We start from the raw sequence: 17,533 nt of genomic DNA on the forward strand, positions 1-17,533 counted from the left end.
TGTTGGATGATGAAATTTAGCCATTGTAAAATAATCATTTGAATAGGGGAAACTCAGTGTTCAAGTTCAGCGTTTGGAACTGTGATCCCTCTTGGCCTTCTGATATCTGTTATCCACACTGATAAGCACTTAAATGAGAAAGATTAGGTTTTATCTCTTGTGATGACTGTGTTCCTTGAAGGCATGTTTTTCACATGGATTTCATGGTCTGTTTTCCTTTGTCATTTTGGACATTTGGTATTGTCAAAGTTAACTAAGGGGGAGGTGAGTTTGCTCTTATCCTTTGTGTTTTCAAATGGAGAAGGATAAAGGCACAGATATGGCAATCACAGAATAAATTTTCACGAAGGAGAGGAAAAAGTGTGAACAGGAATGCTGGGAGTGATGCAGTGAAGTGCTAATAATGGCAAACAAAGCATTTTCTCACCTGTTTCTGTGGCCTCAGGATAAGGCTGGCCTGCTCTGAGGTTTTTTTTTCCTGAGACTATAAGTTTTGGATCTTAAATTATCTGTTACAAAATGTATCAGAAAATGCCACAGAGATTTCAAAAGACACAGCAAATATAAGTAACTTGTCAGAATTAGTGGATTTCATATCATTAAGTGATGCTATGAGTGTGCAGTGTTCTGTGCTCCACATCAGATAATTTAGGATAAACACAACAATCGTTGGCTAATTATTGACACGCTGTCTGCTAAACCAAGGAGTGTTTATTACATGCAATGGGAGTTTACATGTATTTAGATCTTGGTTTTAACATTTCTTCAACAAGTATGGGGTTTTTTAATTTGTTTCTTTCTTCTGGATCTTAAAGCTTTTTGAGGAGGACATCTGCTGCTTTTCTCTTGTAAAATTCCTCTACATTTCAACAGAGAAATTGTCTTTTATAGGAGCCAAGAGACTCCTAGTAAGAATTTTGAAAACATGCTAACTAGGCCAGAAATCTTAGAGTGCTTGGGAGCTCTTCTTGGCGCTGGGACAGCGATGACCTTGCTGAGCTGTTTGAAGTTTAATGCTTGGTTATATAAACTGTCTTTAGAGCTCAGCCAATTCAGCACTGCAGCATTCACAAATGTTATACGCTGTAAATGATTAAGCAAGTATTGAAGCACTAATCTGGCTAAGCACTAAGCTGGTTTACTTATGTGAGCTTTAAAAAAATAAAATAAATAAAATATTTAAGAATTTGTCAGACTTAGCTGCTCTCTGTTCCCACAGCCCAGAGGAGATGCAGGCTTCACAGTTCCCTGGGTATCTGGCTGCTCCATGCAGGTTTTCCCAACCTTCAGGGCTCTTAAATCCCAGAGCTGCCTGCATCCCCCATTTCCATTTGAAGACAAGCATTTCAGTAAAATAAAACTATAAAAGGGAAATCTGACAGTCCAGTTTAGGAAGTACAGAAACTTTTCTGAGATTAGGCCTTAAACTGTGCCAAATTGTTGGTTTATACTGTAAAAACAAAAAATTGACACTTCATTCCTTCATCTGACAGGGGTGTGGAAATTAAGCAATGGAAAAGTGTTGCACTTTAACCAAAATATTATTGTTAAATTACTCCTTTAGGTGTAATATAGTTAACAGAGAATAACTTTCCTGGAGGACCTCAATTAGAAAAAAAAAACCCTGTTCTTGAGATAGCTTTTGCCTGAATGTTTGCAGTTCTCAGAATTGCAAGTTTTGAAGTAACAAGTGCAAGGGGTTTGGAGATTACAACCACTTTAATTTTTAGTGCCTGTAATTTCAAATGTTGCTTATTGTAAGGGGTTTGCAGGTAGAAAATGAGTATTTCAGTCAAATTGTGAACTCTGCCACCAGATTTTTAAAAGAGAATATGCCCAATTGTTTATAAAATTATTCTAATGTAGAAGTGATCTAAAAGATTACAGAAACCAATTCCTTCCATGTTTATACTGGAGGTTTTCATAGCTCAAAATTAGACTGAAAGAGGGTTTGTTTCTCAGAGCAGATAAGAAGTAGTTCTGATATGGCAAGTTTTTTTCCCAACTTTTGAGGGGTTTATAGAATTATTCATTGTAGCCACATCTGATAACACAAACTGATAATTGCTTCCTCTCCATTATTGACTTCTGGATTTGCTTTTCATCATTCTTCCTATAAAATTCTCCAATCCATATGTCTTCCTGAATCTGATTACTTTATTTTATGGGTTCCTTCTCCTTTAAAGGATAATATTCAGAAGAAATTGTTCAGATTCACCTATACTAAAGGCAGTTCACACAGTTACTTTACTCTAAGGTTCCCCGGTCTCCAGTTTATGAACAGTTTATGAAGGTGATGCCTTGTGAAGGCTGACTTAGAACAGAGACTAGATGAACCTAAAGAATAAAGTAGGGATTTATTAAAAGGATCTCCTCCATGGATCCACCTTGGGCAGCACAAGAGCCCAGACAGGGCTGCACCCAAGGTGAACCAGAATGGTCACAAAATGGACAACAGGTCACGGGGTCTCTCACTTTTATCAGTTCTGGTTCATTTGCATATTGGAGTTAATTGTCCAGCTTTAGCCCAGGCAGTCCCATCCTTCTTGTTTTTCTCTGTTCAGCCCACGTTGTTTGTGCTCTTGGGCTGAGATTTGGATCATTTGTCCTTGGTCCCCAGCTAGAGAAGGAATTGTTTTGTTTCCCTGCTCTGTGAGGAGAGCTTATTACCCCTTAATATGAAGCTCAAAAGTACACACTAAAGCAGCACAGAATCTGAAAAATATAAAAGCTAAAACCTGAGGCATCAACGATTGCCAACAGATTGGTTTCTGTATATTCCCCTGGTCTTGTGAAATATACTCAAATTAGATTATATTATAAATTTCTGAAAATAGTTCACTATGCTTGAAACTTCTTCATGGGCTGGACTTGTGCCATCACAAATTTTAAGGGATGGGCATTGCTTTCCATGCAGCCATTCCTGTCAGGGGGCATCAGGACAGAGAACACAAACCAGAGATTTTCTTTCTCCCTGTTCCAATCAACACAGTGGAAAACGGGAGGATTTTGAGCAAGGCAGTGGCAGTGTTGGTCACCTCCCACAGTTCCAGCAGAAGATAAATGAGATAAACCAAAGTGGCCCAGTGGTTTATGTCCTCACAGCTGGATGGTGGCAGGAGAGGGAAAGATGAAAGAAGGAATCGCTTGGGAGTCACTGGGAATGGATATCAAAACCAAGACAGGAGTCTAAGGTGAGGGGCTGGCAGGCATCTAAAAGGTCTCTGTAAATCTGAAAAATAATTTAGAAATCTTTAAAACTCACTAACAAACACAGTTGTTCCACTCAAATAGTGACTTGTGTATATTTGTGAGTAATTTACTACTGCTCTGTACTGCTGTGGAGTTACAGGCACATAAACAGCTGCTCACGGTGAATTAAAAACAGTAATAAAACATTTTAAAGTGGGACAATAAAATATTGCATTCCTAGTTTTTATCAATTGGTTTTATAGGCAGATTTTGAAAAATTTATGCATCTCTTCTCGTGGTGTTGTTATATCTAATAGTGAATTTTAATGTCTCAAACACATGAGTGCCTTAAGATGTTTAGATTTAGGGCTAAATTTCCTGCTTCTTTAGTGATAGCTAAAGTTGTATAGTGATATACATCTTTGGGGATGTGTAACAAGTTTTGTGTGAGTTTGTTGACATATTCTCAGTTTTCATTGTTTCAGTTATATTTTTATACTGGCAAAATATCCCACCACTGAATGCTAGGACTTATGTCTTCCATACTTGGCCCAATATGGATGTGTGTGTTATATATGATATATTTGTTAATTTTGCAGAAAGAGATATTTGTGCATGGACATGTTATTAAAGATATGAGTAATACCATCCTAAAACTATATACATAATTTATATATAGACTTAATCTATATAGTCCATGAATATTTTTTTACTGTTCATTGGGTTTGATAGGTTTAGGTTTCTAAACCAAGTGTCAATTTCATAAAAGTAATAATGATTGTAAAATGTCTCATCTTTAAAATAGAGTATTTTAATGTAATATACTTAAATTTAATTATATCTGTCAGAAATACATACTTTGTCATAAGCTTAAAAGATAATCTTATTGTCATTATTCATTATTAATTTTATGGACTAAGCACTTCAAATTCTTTATCAAAGGGAAGAAGCATCAGGAGTAAGTAGTATAGGAAATAAAAAAGTATTGACTGTGTCTCAGAGAGGCTCCAAGTTGAATGTAAAATGAGACAGAAACAGCTACAAGGGAGTTCACTTGGCAAGAGGACAGTGGGGGCCAGGAATTGCTGCAGAAGAGATCAGCAGTCTCCAGGTTGATTTGGTTTTGTAGGTTTAATTGCTATTTTCTTGTTAAATGTTGTTCTTCCTTGATGCAATTTGTCTTTGGAGGGTTTGGAACCCTTCCTAGGAGATTACCACTGGTTCCATTTAGATCGAGATATCAGTAAGATTTCTGTTTCTGTTTTATTACAGTTCAGAAAATCAAGTTTCAGGGAGTGGAATTCAAACTAGTGTAGCCTGGTTTTTCAGGCTGGGTCACCCATGTAAATTTTCTGTGTTTGGGTGCCAAAATTCTGAAACAGAAACTGCTCCAATGCCACAGGGAACAAGTAATTTAAATTGTAGTTTAACAATAATTAATTACCTTTAGCAATGGCTTCCCAGCACTGGCACTCTAGCTGGGTGAATTTTTGGGAGGAGTCTAACAGGGATCTTTTCACCCCTTCTGTTTTTGTAGATTTTGCACAAGGGCAGGGTAAGGCTTTAGTCCCTTGTGTTTGGAAGGGGAAGGGATACATCCCTTTCTGTCTTGGAAGTGATCAACCATCTTCTGGACATGATAGGGCACTGATGATTTTGGTTTTGTTTTTCTCTTGGAAGAGGTCAACATTTGTTCTTTTAAGTACACTTTTTCTTGGTACATTGATTTTTCCACCCACCAGTGAGACCTTTTTATTAATATTCATGTTATTGTATTTGCTTTTCTATTTGGAAACACTTGTGTTTCAATAAGAGCCAAGAGATCTGGGCTTCACTTCTGTAGGGCTTCAGGTTTTGTAGCTCAGGAATCCTAGATGGAATGATTTTCATTCCTGAAATCAGTTGGACATTTTTTTATGCTTAAGCAAATGTGCTCAGAAAATATAAGGGAAGCAGAGTTCACTTTTTAGATAAAAGTAAACATTTCTATCACAAATATGACTTACAGCCTATGAATTTATATTCTTGGATCAAAATGGATACAAAATGCAGGAGAGAGACAGATCTACTTTGAGTCTGTCATGGTTCTCATGTGTCTACATAACCATGTTCCCTCCTGTGGCTCTTCTCTTAAGCTCATGCAGCACTTTATCTTCCTTTATTGTGTTATATATTGTCATTTTTGTCTTCAAGGGTCTAATAATTTTTATTTCCCACCACTTCTGATCTGTTGCCAGCCTCCTCGTTTTTCCCTTTTGTTACCTGCCTGTGTTTTTAACTCCTGTTTTCTGCAGCTTTCTGAAAGGCCTGTGCATTCCTTCTCCTTTCTGCCTCCTCTTTCTTGCCCCTTTCCTCATCTGCTTGTTTGGGATTAGCCCTGGTTGGGATTAGCACTCCATGTCAGAAAATCCATGATTTATGGGTGAAATGAAACACCACTAGAGAATCAGGATTGGCAGCAGATGTGTTAGAAGAGGAGGAATTGCCAGGAGCTTGCCCAGCTCTGAGAGGAAGAGGTTGAGGAGGAGAAAGGAATCACCAAAGTAAATTTTTTAGCTTTAACAGAATATATTCCTTTCTTACTAATGGGCTTGCAAAGGGATAAAATGTTTTCAAATAGCTGATGCAGAGGAAACAGAGGTGCTTTGTTATCACTAACCTGCCTTTACTTTAAATTCATACAAAATAATCTGGTTTTGCAGTGCTTGCCAAAGAGGAGCGCTCCTCTCCTGTTTAAAACTGATTCACACCACAGAGCTTGCTGTAGGGTTAATAATTACTATTAATTAGGGTTCATAATTAGTATTAGACATACAATATTAGTACTGCATGTCATTTATGATGAGATCAATCAGCTGAAGTGTTTTTGGAGTTGCAGGAAAGAGTGAAAAAAGGAAGGGGGTGTTTCTACTACTCCATAGATTTGTAAAAAAATCAATATTCACTACCTGAAATTTTGGAAAGTGCTAAACACTGATGACCTCAAAGGCAAAGAGCATGAGAGACTATTTTACTACTCCATCAGATAATCAGATGTAAAAATGACCTCAGTTTTCTGTCCATTTTTGTTTGGTTATTCACAAGCGATGGGAGCTGTATATTCTGTAACCTCTTACATGTCAACAGTTCTGATGTTTCCTTGCTATAACTTACTGAAAGGCAAAGAAGAATTGTATTCAGCTATGATAGAACTATGCCTTAAACAGCAGAGTAAGTCAGAATTGGTTGCCATTCAATGCCTGTTTTAAGAAAACTCTCTCAGGCTTTACAGGTTTATCTTCTACAAGAAAATACATTGGGTTTTATTGGTCAGCTTAGAAGAAATTTTATAAGTTTTTTCTGTTATGCAATTATCATTTTTAATTATTCTTTTATAAGAATTTTATATTTTTATGGTCAGTGTAGGATTTTTGTCAGAAATATTTGTCCAGTGATTCTGTAGTTATAGTCTATTTTACTTCTATTTGAGTTTCATTTACTATTCATTGCTTTCTTAATTTATTTTTTAATAACATTGTCTCACAACAGAATACATTTAGCTTTAACAGCTTTAAATGGTGCAACTTTGTGTTGATTGTGACCTAATGAAAAGTTAATGCAGAAGCCCATTAAAATTACAGAGTTGCTCAGAAATAAAAATAGTGACAGGACAAACTGCAACCTGAACCTGTGAGAGCTAAAACACTGACAGTTTCAACTTTATACCTATAAATGGTAATAATAGGAAACCAAATTTTTAGAAACCAATATATTTTGTCATTATTCTGTTAAAGAACATAAAAAGAAGAGAAACTAATAGTTGTTGCATTGTTCTTGATCAAGTGGGTTTATTTTTAAGAAGTTTGAAAGAGTTAAGCTTTTAAACCTGGTACTGGTAGAATTTATTTTTCTTTAAATAAAAGAAAATGGTACTTGAGTCACTGAACAATGTTCATCTGTGCAGTGTTCTAAGTGTAATATTCAATATTTTGTGCCACACACTTAACTTGGCTTCCCTGTTAATGCAGTGTGATGGGACAATTCAGGCAGTGTAAGGTAATCTCCTGAATCTTCTTTAGCTCATGAATATAAAGTTTCATCTGGATTTTGATGTATGTCTAATCCAATGAAGGCAGGATAAATTGTCTGGCTACCCACAAACGTCCACAAATCCAAAGATTAAGCATTTATTCATATATCTATGCTTTGGATATGGGTTTGCTTCCTGGATATCCAAAATAAGGATAACTATTGGGTGTATTTTTCATTGGTGGGTGTAATAATAAATATGATGAAATCAAAATATTTTTTTCTATTTAAATCTCTTCATGTATGTTAATGCTTTTATATGCCCTTTTATTCTGATTTCAAACTTAACTTTCATCATAAAATAAGAGATTTTCTGTCTTCAGAGAGACTGGAGTGAGACCTTTGGCATCTTTAATTTGGTGTCAAAAGTAGAAGCAGGGGTTATAATTTTTATGAACCAATACTGTCTCAGAACTGAAGCAAAAATAAAATAATTACTTTTAGGGAAAGCTTCTGGGCCTCATTCAGGGCAGCAGCTCCTGATGTCCCATCCAGCTTCTCCTGTCAGCCTGGTTTGTATTCCTTGTTGGAAACATCACACAATGGGACTCTAAAAATCACAGAAATTATAATTATAAGAGCTCTTCTTGTACTGTGCTGTGTATGGAACTGTGGCAAGTCGCCTCTGTAATGAGGATTAAGATTAAAATTGCCAAAATTTCTTTGAACTTTGACTGATTTCTCGGAAATGCTCTGAGGCTCTTTCAAAAAAAAACATGTTCTTATTTCAGTGTGATAGATATGCTTCATGGAGACATATAAGAAGGGAAAATCATTTCAGGCCTAAGCAGCAAGGTCTCCTTGACCAGAGGGCAACATGCCCTGCACTGGGGTTCAGTACAGGGAGGACTACTGGATAGAAAATTGAATTTCCTAAGTTGATGTTCCATATACTCAGTACCAGTCATCAGATCTCAGTGAGCTATAAAATGTTCCAACAGGAATTTGAGATTTGCCTACTCTATGTCAACACTTTCCAGGTAAAAAGAAAACAAGGTAAAGGTGTTAAAGATGTGCTGGTTAAATGTGACAGGCAGCTGCTCTGCCTTTTCAGCTCTGTCAGTAATTAGGTGATTCAGCAACCAAAGATTATCATTTACAAATTAATTATTGTGGTCACAAATGCTCCTGGGACATCTATGGTTACTGCTATTGATGTTAAAAGGAGGAAAAAGAAAGGTGGCATTCAGTTACTGTTTACCAAGAACAAATACTTTAGGTTAAGGACTGCACTGCGGGATAAAGAATGCTCCAAAGCTTTTTCTCCCTTTTGTCCTTCCATCGTTTTCCAAATGATGTTGGCTCATAATTTTGTGATACTGTAGCTATGGACTTTATTTTTTAATATTGTGTGGTTGGTGATGCTAGAAATGATCAATAATTCCTCTTATTGCATTGGTTTTTAATGTCATTTTCTGGGTATTTTTCCTGTCTCTCTTGTCAGTATACTTTGTTGAAATAAAATTCCATTGATTTTTTGAAAGGGTATTAAACACAGAGCATCAGGAGATGTATATGTTATGTTCTGGATGTTTTCTAATAACTTTTATTCCAGTAAAAGAGCCAATTTATGTTGCTTATGCAAAGAGTAGAGAAAGTTACAGTGGGGAATATTTTAACTGGCAGTTTCCCAAGGGTGAACATTAATCTGAGCATCTCTCCTTCCAGTCCCTAATCAAGACATCCCAGGGGTGATTGCACTGACATTGTTTGAAGACTACATCTACTGGACAGACGGGAAAACCAAATCCCTCAGCCGTGCCCACAAAACCTCTGGCTCAGACAGGCTCTCCCTGATTAACTCGTGGCACACCATCACAGACATCCAGGTGTATCATTCCTACAGGCAGCCTGATGGTAATTATCCTGTCTCTGCTTCCCAAGCAGCACATGGATGTATTTAACTGAGTAGCCATGTGCTGAGGTACTGCATGCTCATTTATCTGCAATGATTGCTTCTGCTCTGTTTCAGATTGTGGAAGTTTTCAAATTATCATTTTTAAACATAAATCTGTGATTAATGTTTTAAGTACATCCAGTATTAAATACATCTAACAAAACTTGTTCAGTAGAGAGATAATTTATGTGCTTAAAAATTAACCCAAATACTGACTAAAAGTAAAGAACTGTTAAGTTGCATTACAGTACAATTTAAATTTTTTTAAGAGAGGAACAGTGTGTTACAAAAACTTTTAACCTGGTTCTTTGAAAAGTGTTAATGTTGCTGAAGAAAAGAGGGAATGTCAGAGAATGTGAGTGGTATGATTGTGTTTTATCTGCTGACATCGCTGTATTTGAATTGTAACTGAATGCTATTTGGCAATTGACCTAAATAAGCTAATTTTTCTCTCATTATATTTAAAAAAGGAGCCTCTTTTTTCCTCTCATTCCTTCAGTATTGCTCTTACAGCCACAGTAATAATTCATTTTTGCATGCAACAGAGAATAGCTTAAAGGCAGCAGGAAGAGTTTGCCTCTGTGGGTTTTTGATTTGGGACACTGCATTGCAAAGACAGCACGTGGCACACAATTTTCTTCCTCCAGGAAGCAGATACCCAGTGTGCTGAGATAAAAGGCTCTGATCTACCTCCCTGTTCTGTCCACAGTGTCCAGACACGTGTGCACACTGAACAATGGTGGCTGCAGCCACCTGTGCCTGCTGGCCCCTGACAAGCTGCACTCCTGTGCCTGCCCCACCAACTTCTACCTGGCCGCGGACAACAGGACGTGCCTGTCCAACTGCACCGCCAGCCAGGTATGGCGTGATGGGGACTGGGCTGCCCTGCTCCTGCTGTGCAACAGGGAATGCTGGCTTCAGCTGGGAGTGGGGAGCTTCAAAAGGAGCCCAACACTCAGGGGGGCACTTGGAGCATTGTGGGTTTGACATCTCACAGTGATCTCCCTGCTCGGCTAACCGGGAGGAGCTGGCTAATGGAAGAGGAGTGGGAGGGATGGATCCAGCCTGGAAAAGAAAAATTTTAGTAACAAAAGTAACAAAGGGGGTGCAGGGTACAGAGCTGGGGCCAAAGACCCCTTGGGCAGGGCAAATGCAGCCAGGTATAGGGGCACAAGGTCCAGTCAGGAAGGTGAGCTCAGAACATGGCCTTATAAAAAAAGTCCTGAGCCAAGGGAGAAGGAGAACTGTGAACTTGACCATGGGATGGTTCTATTTGCGTAGTTCTAACTTCCATGAGCCCACTCTTCCCACCGTGGCCTGGTCAGGTGTCCCCTCCCCTCAGTGCCCTGCCTGCCGTGGTGTGTGGCCAAAGCCCTCTGCAAATGCATCTGGAGCAGGAATCCCAGCTGGATGAGATTCCACAGAGCGTTTCATCTCCAAGGCTGTTAGTGGGAAACACTTGCAAATGGCTTTTTCTCCAGAGAATTCAGGACTTGTTCACTTTCAAATGTTGGTGTTCCTGCCAGTCACCAGAACAAATACAGCTGCTGAACCTGTAAAAATGGCCTTGAAAAAACATTTGTCTGAAATATCAAAATACAAAGTGTGTGTAACAGTGGTTTGGGATGCCTGAATGAATTTTGCATTAAAAAAAGAAAACAATCTCAGTCCAGTTAGAAAAATCAGAAAAGGATAGACTTGTGTTAAAAACAATCCAATAGGTAAAACAGAAAAAATTAATCTATTGAAACAGTAAAATACTTAAAAGAAAGACTCTTGAACACCAAAGTTCCATCCACTTAAGATCCATACGACCCTGATCTCTGATTTTGCAGGGTTTTGTCTCTGCAGTTTAGAAGGGAATGCAAGTATCTTCATAACAACATCTCAGAGTTAGTGCCTATTTCCTGGAAATAAGTTTCTGATGCCATTTTGACAGCCTGAGGTCCCTTGTGGTGAGCAGAACAAGTAGAGAACACAAAGAATGACAATTCTCTGAGTTAAGGCACCAAATTAATATACCATTTAAATACAGCTTTATTGAATAATCAACGATTTTTAAAATGTCAAAAAAAGCTGCCCAGAGACAGAAAGTGAAACGACTTGGCATTCTAAATCTTTTGGTTTCCTTCCTTTCTGTGTTCACAGAGATACCAGTTAGGAAAACCAACATTTCTTAGAAGCTGACTGATAATCTACCCAGATTTTTCTCCTTGACATGAGCCACATAATGTACTCAGTTTTTAGGTTGAGCCCTAGAAAATTACATCAGTTTGTACTGTTTGTTTTGTTTGCATTCCTCTTTCAGTCAGAACAGTCACCTGAGTAAATGCACAGCCTTCTCACAAAGGATTTCTCAGTTTTTTCTACAGATGTTTTATCCTTTTGAAAGTCTGGAAGGCTTCACATTTGGTTTGTTCATTTAATTCAAACAATGTAAGCAATACTGTATACAACACCACACATTAAGGCTCTTTTCTGTAACTGTGGGTGTTTGGGTATATCTGAAAAAATGATGTTGTCTGCTTCAACAGTCTATAAAAGCAGAGTTGAAGTGTTTGCTTTGAATAAGACCTTCAAGAATGAAATCACAGAATGCAGCAAAACATAATGAGCAGTTTGTGTTGGGGCATTGTAAGCCAGTGTAACACAGTCATTGAAACTGCAGTGATTTTTATCACTTTGAAAACCTCAGTGCCAAACATCTCCAAATAAAAAAACCCTAAAATTTAAAATACAAGTTTTTAAAATTATCAGCCAGAAAATTATCAATGCATCAACACCTCAAGCAGCTGATTTGTGGAAAAAAACCACTCCACAACATGTAAAAGTTGTAAAGTCGATATGATTCATTTTAGCATTGGGCACACGTGGAATAGCTTCCTTTAAAGGACATGTGTACCTCCAGAAATTCCTGAGTCTATTTTATCCCCAACCTGTTGCCCATGCATAAAAGACATGTGCACATGTACTAAACTGTCTTATCAATCTTTATGAGCCTGCACACTACTTCAGTCACACAGCTGTAATGTGGTGTTTGTAACCCAGATTCAGCTTTTCTGACTGCTTCAGCCCCAAGGTTGGTGGGGCCCCTCTTTACCTCTCTTCAGCTTGGATGCTTGAAATCTCCGTGTTTTCTCTGAAGAGAATCTCTTTGTTTCTCTTTTGCAAGCACAACAAGTTTACAGACTAAACAAGTTTAAACAGCAGACTCCAGCTAAATCCAAAATTGGTTTCTACCTTAAATTTCTAATCCCCTGTCTCGCAGCGGAGCCGATTTTCATAAACTCTGCCATTCCTGCTTATAAATAAATAAATGAATGAATGAATAAATGTCCACATGAAATCTTTAGTCCCTGCTGGCCTTTCCTCTTTGCAGTTCCGTTGCAAAACCGACAAGTGCATCCCGTTCTGGTGGAAGTGTGACACGGTGGATGACTGCGGGGACGGCTCCGACGAGCCCGCCGAGTGCCGTGAGTGCGCGCGCTCTGGGGGCTGCCTCTGTCACCAGGGCCCAAACCAAACACAACACCTATTTATAAAGTTTAGAAAAGGATTTTTGTGGGCACTTCTGTTTATGCTCCTTGGTCTATGAGCCTTTTAAAATCTTTGGAAAATCATACATATTTTTCATCTTTCAAACCTTTACTTCATCCCAGTTATGTTTTCGTTAAAGATTTTAATTTTGAAGTTGTGGGATTCTTTGCATGAACACAAAGTTCTGACAGGTTTATTTGTTTGATTTTTTTCTGTGTAATAAAAATGTGGGGTTCTAATCTCATTTGCTTGAGTTTTGTTGCAATTGTAGGCATTTAGATACACATTATTCTTCACTGCAGTTTTCTGAGCAATAACAATGCTGTGATCCTTGCCTTCCTTAAGCTTACACTTGAAAAAAAATGATCTGGGTGTTCTACAATCTTCTGGTTAATTAAAAGTTAATTTAATTTTTTTTTTTATTGAAATCCTTCACCCCTATTTTTAAAATTTTATAATTAGTTTTCTTTTCCTGCTGCAGAGGCCTCTGAAGCAAATTTTACCATGTAATGTAAATGTAATCATTCTACATAAGTTTTTATTTTAGGCTACTCTATGCTTATATATAATATTACTATAGAGGTACATAATTGCTCATTATTTCTAATGACAGTGGCTGGAGAAGGAACAATTCCTTTCTTGGGAAATAGGATTACAGCGGGATAGGGAGTTTCTTAAAAGCAGACAAGATCTGAAATTGCAGGTCTCTGTTGAGCCTTTGGTAAGCTTCAACCTGCAGGGGGTTTTCACTCTGAGTCATTAGCACTGTAACTAGAGCTCTACAAATTAAAGATATCAGACTTTGAAATTAGTCTTGCAATCATATGTTACTAATATCTACTCAGATTGAGATTATAAAGGAAATACAAGCTTATAGGTGTTTTTGATTAGTCCATGGCTTAAGAACAGCAATAGTGAGACTGAAACCATTGCTCTGGTAGTATTCATAAGCAGTTTTGTCTTTTCCCAGCTGAATTCAGGTGCCAGCCAGGACGTTTCCAGTGTGGAACTGGGCTTTGTGCTCTCCCAGCCTTTATCTGTGATGGAGAGAATGACTGTGGGGACAATTCTGATGAACTGAACTGTGGTAGGTGCTTGTATACACTGCAGGCTTCAGAAACAGGCCAAACTTCTTTAAATGTCATGTTTCACACTCTGTCAACAAACATCATTTTTCTTCATCTACACTTGGAGTTTTGAATCTTTTCAACTTTTAATCATTTTAACTTGTTCTTTTTGTTTCCCTTGAATTTACAGACACACACGTGTGTCTGTCGGGGCAATTCAAGTGCACAAAGAACCAGAAGTGCATCCCAATAAACCTGAGATGCAATGGCCAGGATGACTGTGGTGATGAAGAAGATGAAAGAGACTGTCGTAAGTTTTGCTTTGAGAATTTTGCTCTGTAGCTAGTTTTAAACAGGGAGCTGGAGTAAAACACTGCAAATGTCCTCTAAAACAATTTGAGAACATGCAAACAGTTAATTCACGGGACTGGTGAGCAATACTTCAAATACTAAAGAGCAAACTAAAATGCCATTTATTAACTCCAAATTTAAAGTCATTGCAAAGAAGAGAGGGGTAAAAAACAATTTCAGGCATTTAATTGGGTTTTTGACTGAGGTTGAAACATGTATTTGACTCTGAACCACCTCACAAATGACTCATCTTCCTGAGGCTTTCATCTGCCATGCCTTGCAGCAATACATTTCAATGGAAAAAGATGTTTTTCAGAAGCTTTGTTGGAAAAGCTGCAGATCCAAAGCTCCTTCTACATTCTTGTTCTTTCATTGATTATTTTTACCTTTTCTGTTCCCCTTTCTTGGGGGATTTCATTAATTTATCTATGGATTTCCATTTGCTCAGCTTTTAGTGCAACTTACTTTTCACGCATTTATTTTCACTTTACCTTTCTCAAATATAAGTGGAGAAAATATTTTTAGATTTATAATGTAAATTTGTTGAATAAGTTTGTGTCTGTTCATTTTGTAACAAAGATGATGTGACTGCCATGAAATGTAGCTCTGTCTTTCACTGATTTCAGATCTGCTGCTGATCTGAGCTGTTTGTTCTGGATCAGCTTTCTCAAGGCTTGCATGTCCTGCATTTCTGCAAGGAACAAATCCTTCTCCAAGGGGAGAAGGGTTGCAAGGGATAGAAAGGCTTTGTGGATGGTCATGTTTAATGGCTGTCTTCCAAACTGCTCAGGAGAAATGTAAATACAAGTTTTGCAGAAAGCTCTTTATGTTGGTTTGCACATTGGGTTTCTTTAAAAACTGATTAGGAGGGATCAGGAAAGCTCCTGTGAAAGATAAGGGAGATTACTTTTTTCCTTTGGAAAGAACTGCACATGGTACATGGAAGGCTCCCAAAAACCTTGAGGTGTAGCTGGCAGAAGTTAAATCAGAGCAGCAGAGATAAATCAGAGCTCAGGGGCTGTGAGTTCATATTGACTTGGGCTCCTGGCACAAGACAGGTAACAGGTGAGATTCTCTCTCTCTCTAGTGTCACCAGTCTGGGACCCATAAAATGCTTTCTTTTTTGTTGTTGTTACTTTAGGTCTGCCTCTGTTCTGTTTTGCTTACCAGGTGACTTTTTCAGTGTCACATTTCATACAGAAGGCTTTCCAAACGTACAATGAAGGTCATTGTGCTGGTCCTTCTTGTGAAGCACTGTGAAATCCCCTGGTGATGTGTCCTAGCTGAGGATCAGAATTCTCTCTTGTGGTACAGTTAGGAACATACCCAAGTCTATGGAAATGTGACTGTAAAAGAAATAATACACCAACTTAGAGCAAACCAAAAATTTTTCATCTTGGCAAACCCAAGAAACAAGAATGGTAATATCAGGGAGCAAATTGCTTTCCAACAGGGGTAGGAAAGTTTTTAAAGGCACTACAGAATTCCTTAATTGAAGTGGGACATACATTCATGTGGGAAAACCTTATCAAACGTTTCCTGGTTTTCCCCTATGGTCAATTCAGTTTAAAATTATTCACAGGACATATCTCTAAAGAGCATCTAGAATCTCATGTGTGCTCTGAGGATGTTTTGTTTTTAAAAGGCTGTTCTAAGGTTAATGCAGGTAAACTCTTAGACCATCCTTAAGGCATAGGCTGAAAGCTCAGCTGCATCTTTGCATCTTTTTCTTGCTGGAGAATTCATTCAAAAATTGTTGTTCTAAAGTGAAATATTTGTTAAACTTTCCTCAACATTTGCCCAATTTAACAGAGCACAGAAATTCACAAAAATTGTGCATAATTTTAATTCTGCTTTTCATCAAAGCATCCAGAACTGCCTTAGTCTTATAAACTGACTCTCAGAATTTATAACTGGCACTTTAGAAAGTTAAAGGTAAAAAACTTGTCTGATTTTTGCTGAAGTGGTTTGATTATATCAATGGTAAGTCTATTTGATGTTAAAAGAATATCACAATAGACACTTTATTAATTATATTTGTTTTATCCTTATGTTTATATAAAATAATACTTAAGAAAATGACAGAACTATAAACAGTATAAACCTGAATGCTTTTTTCTTACAGATATTATATAAATTATGCTGGAAAGATCCAATTTCTGATTCTTGAATACTTTTTGTTGTTGTTGTTTAAAACACATATTTTAAATATTAGCAGAAATTTCTAATTTTGATCTGGAATTCTTTTATTTAAAGCTGAAAACAGTTGTTCTCCAGACCACTTCCAGTGTAAAACAACCAAACACTGCATTTCCAAGCTGTGGGTGTGTGATGAAGACCCAGATTGTGCAGATGGGTCAGATGAAGCAAACTGTGGTGAGTATGCCAGTGCTTCTGCATCTGTTGATGAGGCTTGAAATTGCTTTAGCAAAAGGAAATAATCATCCCACTTTTTATATCCTCTTTCAGTGTTTGGTAATACCTATCTGAAACTTCTCTGGCTGATCCAGTTATCACTGAATGGCAATCTTTGTATGAGTAGTTCATAAAATTCCTATTGTGCCACTTCTTTATTGGCAGGAGCTGCAAATGAGGCTCTCATTTGGCATTTAGAGTCACAGAAGTGGCACAAAATGTAGTGGCTGTCATAGGATAAGGTGATATTCTTTATTTTTCTCACAGTTTTATCCAGTTTCTATCAGTTCAGTCTGCACTTAACTGCTGCTGTAGTTCATAAATAGTGAAAATACAATAATTTGCAAATCCTGGTAAAGATGGATGGTGTAGAAAGGTTCAGAGCAGTTTCTAACTTGACATGGCTCTGTGACCTCCAGGGAGTTACGAGTCAGCTCTTATTGTAATTAGAGAAAATAATAAATATAAATATTCTGCCTGGGAAATGGATTACAGACAATCAGAGGCAGAGAAAGTGGATCAGTACTGCTGGAAAATCCCTGAAGATGGGTGTCAGTGCAAGACACACACTCACCATGTGCAGAAACACTTGTGAAACTTCCAAGGCTGGTCTGTAAAGGAAAATATAGAAAAATGGTCTGAGGTGGAGGAGAACAAGACAAATATGGAACATTTGAAGCTCTCCCCATTATTCATCCATGCATCAGTGAATGGTTTGATGAAACACCTGTGTCTGGACAGGTTTATCTCTGGGACAACAGAGTAACAAAACTACAGGCTGCAGTCAAGGACAAAGCACTGAGCTGCTTTTCCATGGAGGTGTTTCAAATAATTGACACATGAGCATATATAAAACATGCTGAAGGTGGCAAATATGCCTTGGAAAATGAACTTTCTCAACACTGAAAATCCAACACCATTGTTTGAATTGCCAGGATGGGAAAAGAATTACTCCTGTCAACTGGTGAGAAGTTTACAGTGCAAGGAATCATTTCTCTTGAAGGAA

General features: G+C 37.7%; 1 protein-coding gene across 1 annotated transcript in view; it reads left to right on the top strand.

Annotated features, from left to right (window-relative positions):
• LRP1B (LDL receptor related protein 1B) overlaps positions 1-17,533 on the top strand; it is a 477,945-nt gene that overhangs the window by 387,780 nt on the left and 72,632 nt on the right. Inside the window, exons 61-66 of the mRNA XM_059852348.1 lie at positions 8,929-9,117; positions 9,867-10,015; positions 12,537-12,630; positions 13,665-13,781; positions 13,952-14,071; positions 16,369-16,488. Coding sequence (XP_059708331.1) covers positions 8,929-9,117; positions 9,867-10,015; positions 12,537-12,630; positions 13,665-13,781; positions 13,952-14,071; positions 16,369-16,488 — 789 coding nt within the window. The remainder of the gene's footprint in view (positions 1-8,928; positions 9,118-9,866; positions 10,016-12,536; positions 12,631-13,664; positions 13,782-13,951; positions 14,072-16,368; positions 16,489-17,533) is intronic.

This window comes from Haemorhous mexicanus, chromosome 8, assembly GCF_027477595.1.
Source record: "Haemorhous mexicanus isolate bHaeMex1 chromosome 8, bHaeMex1.pri, whole genome shotgun sequence".
Classification (NCBI taxonomy): Eukaryota; Metazoa; Chordata; class Aves; order Passeriformes; family Fringillidae; genus Haemorhous; species Haemorhous mexicanus.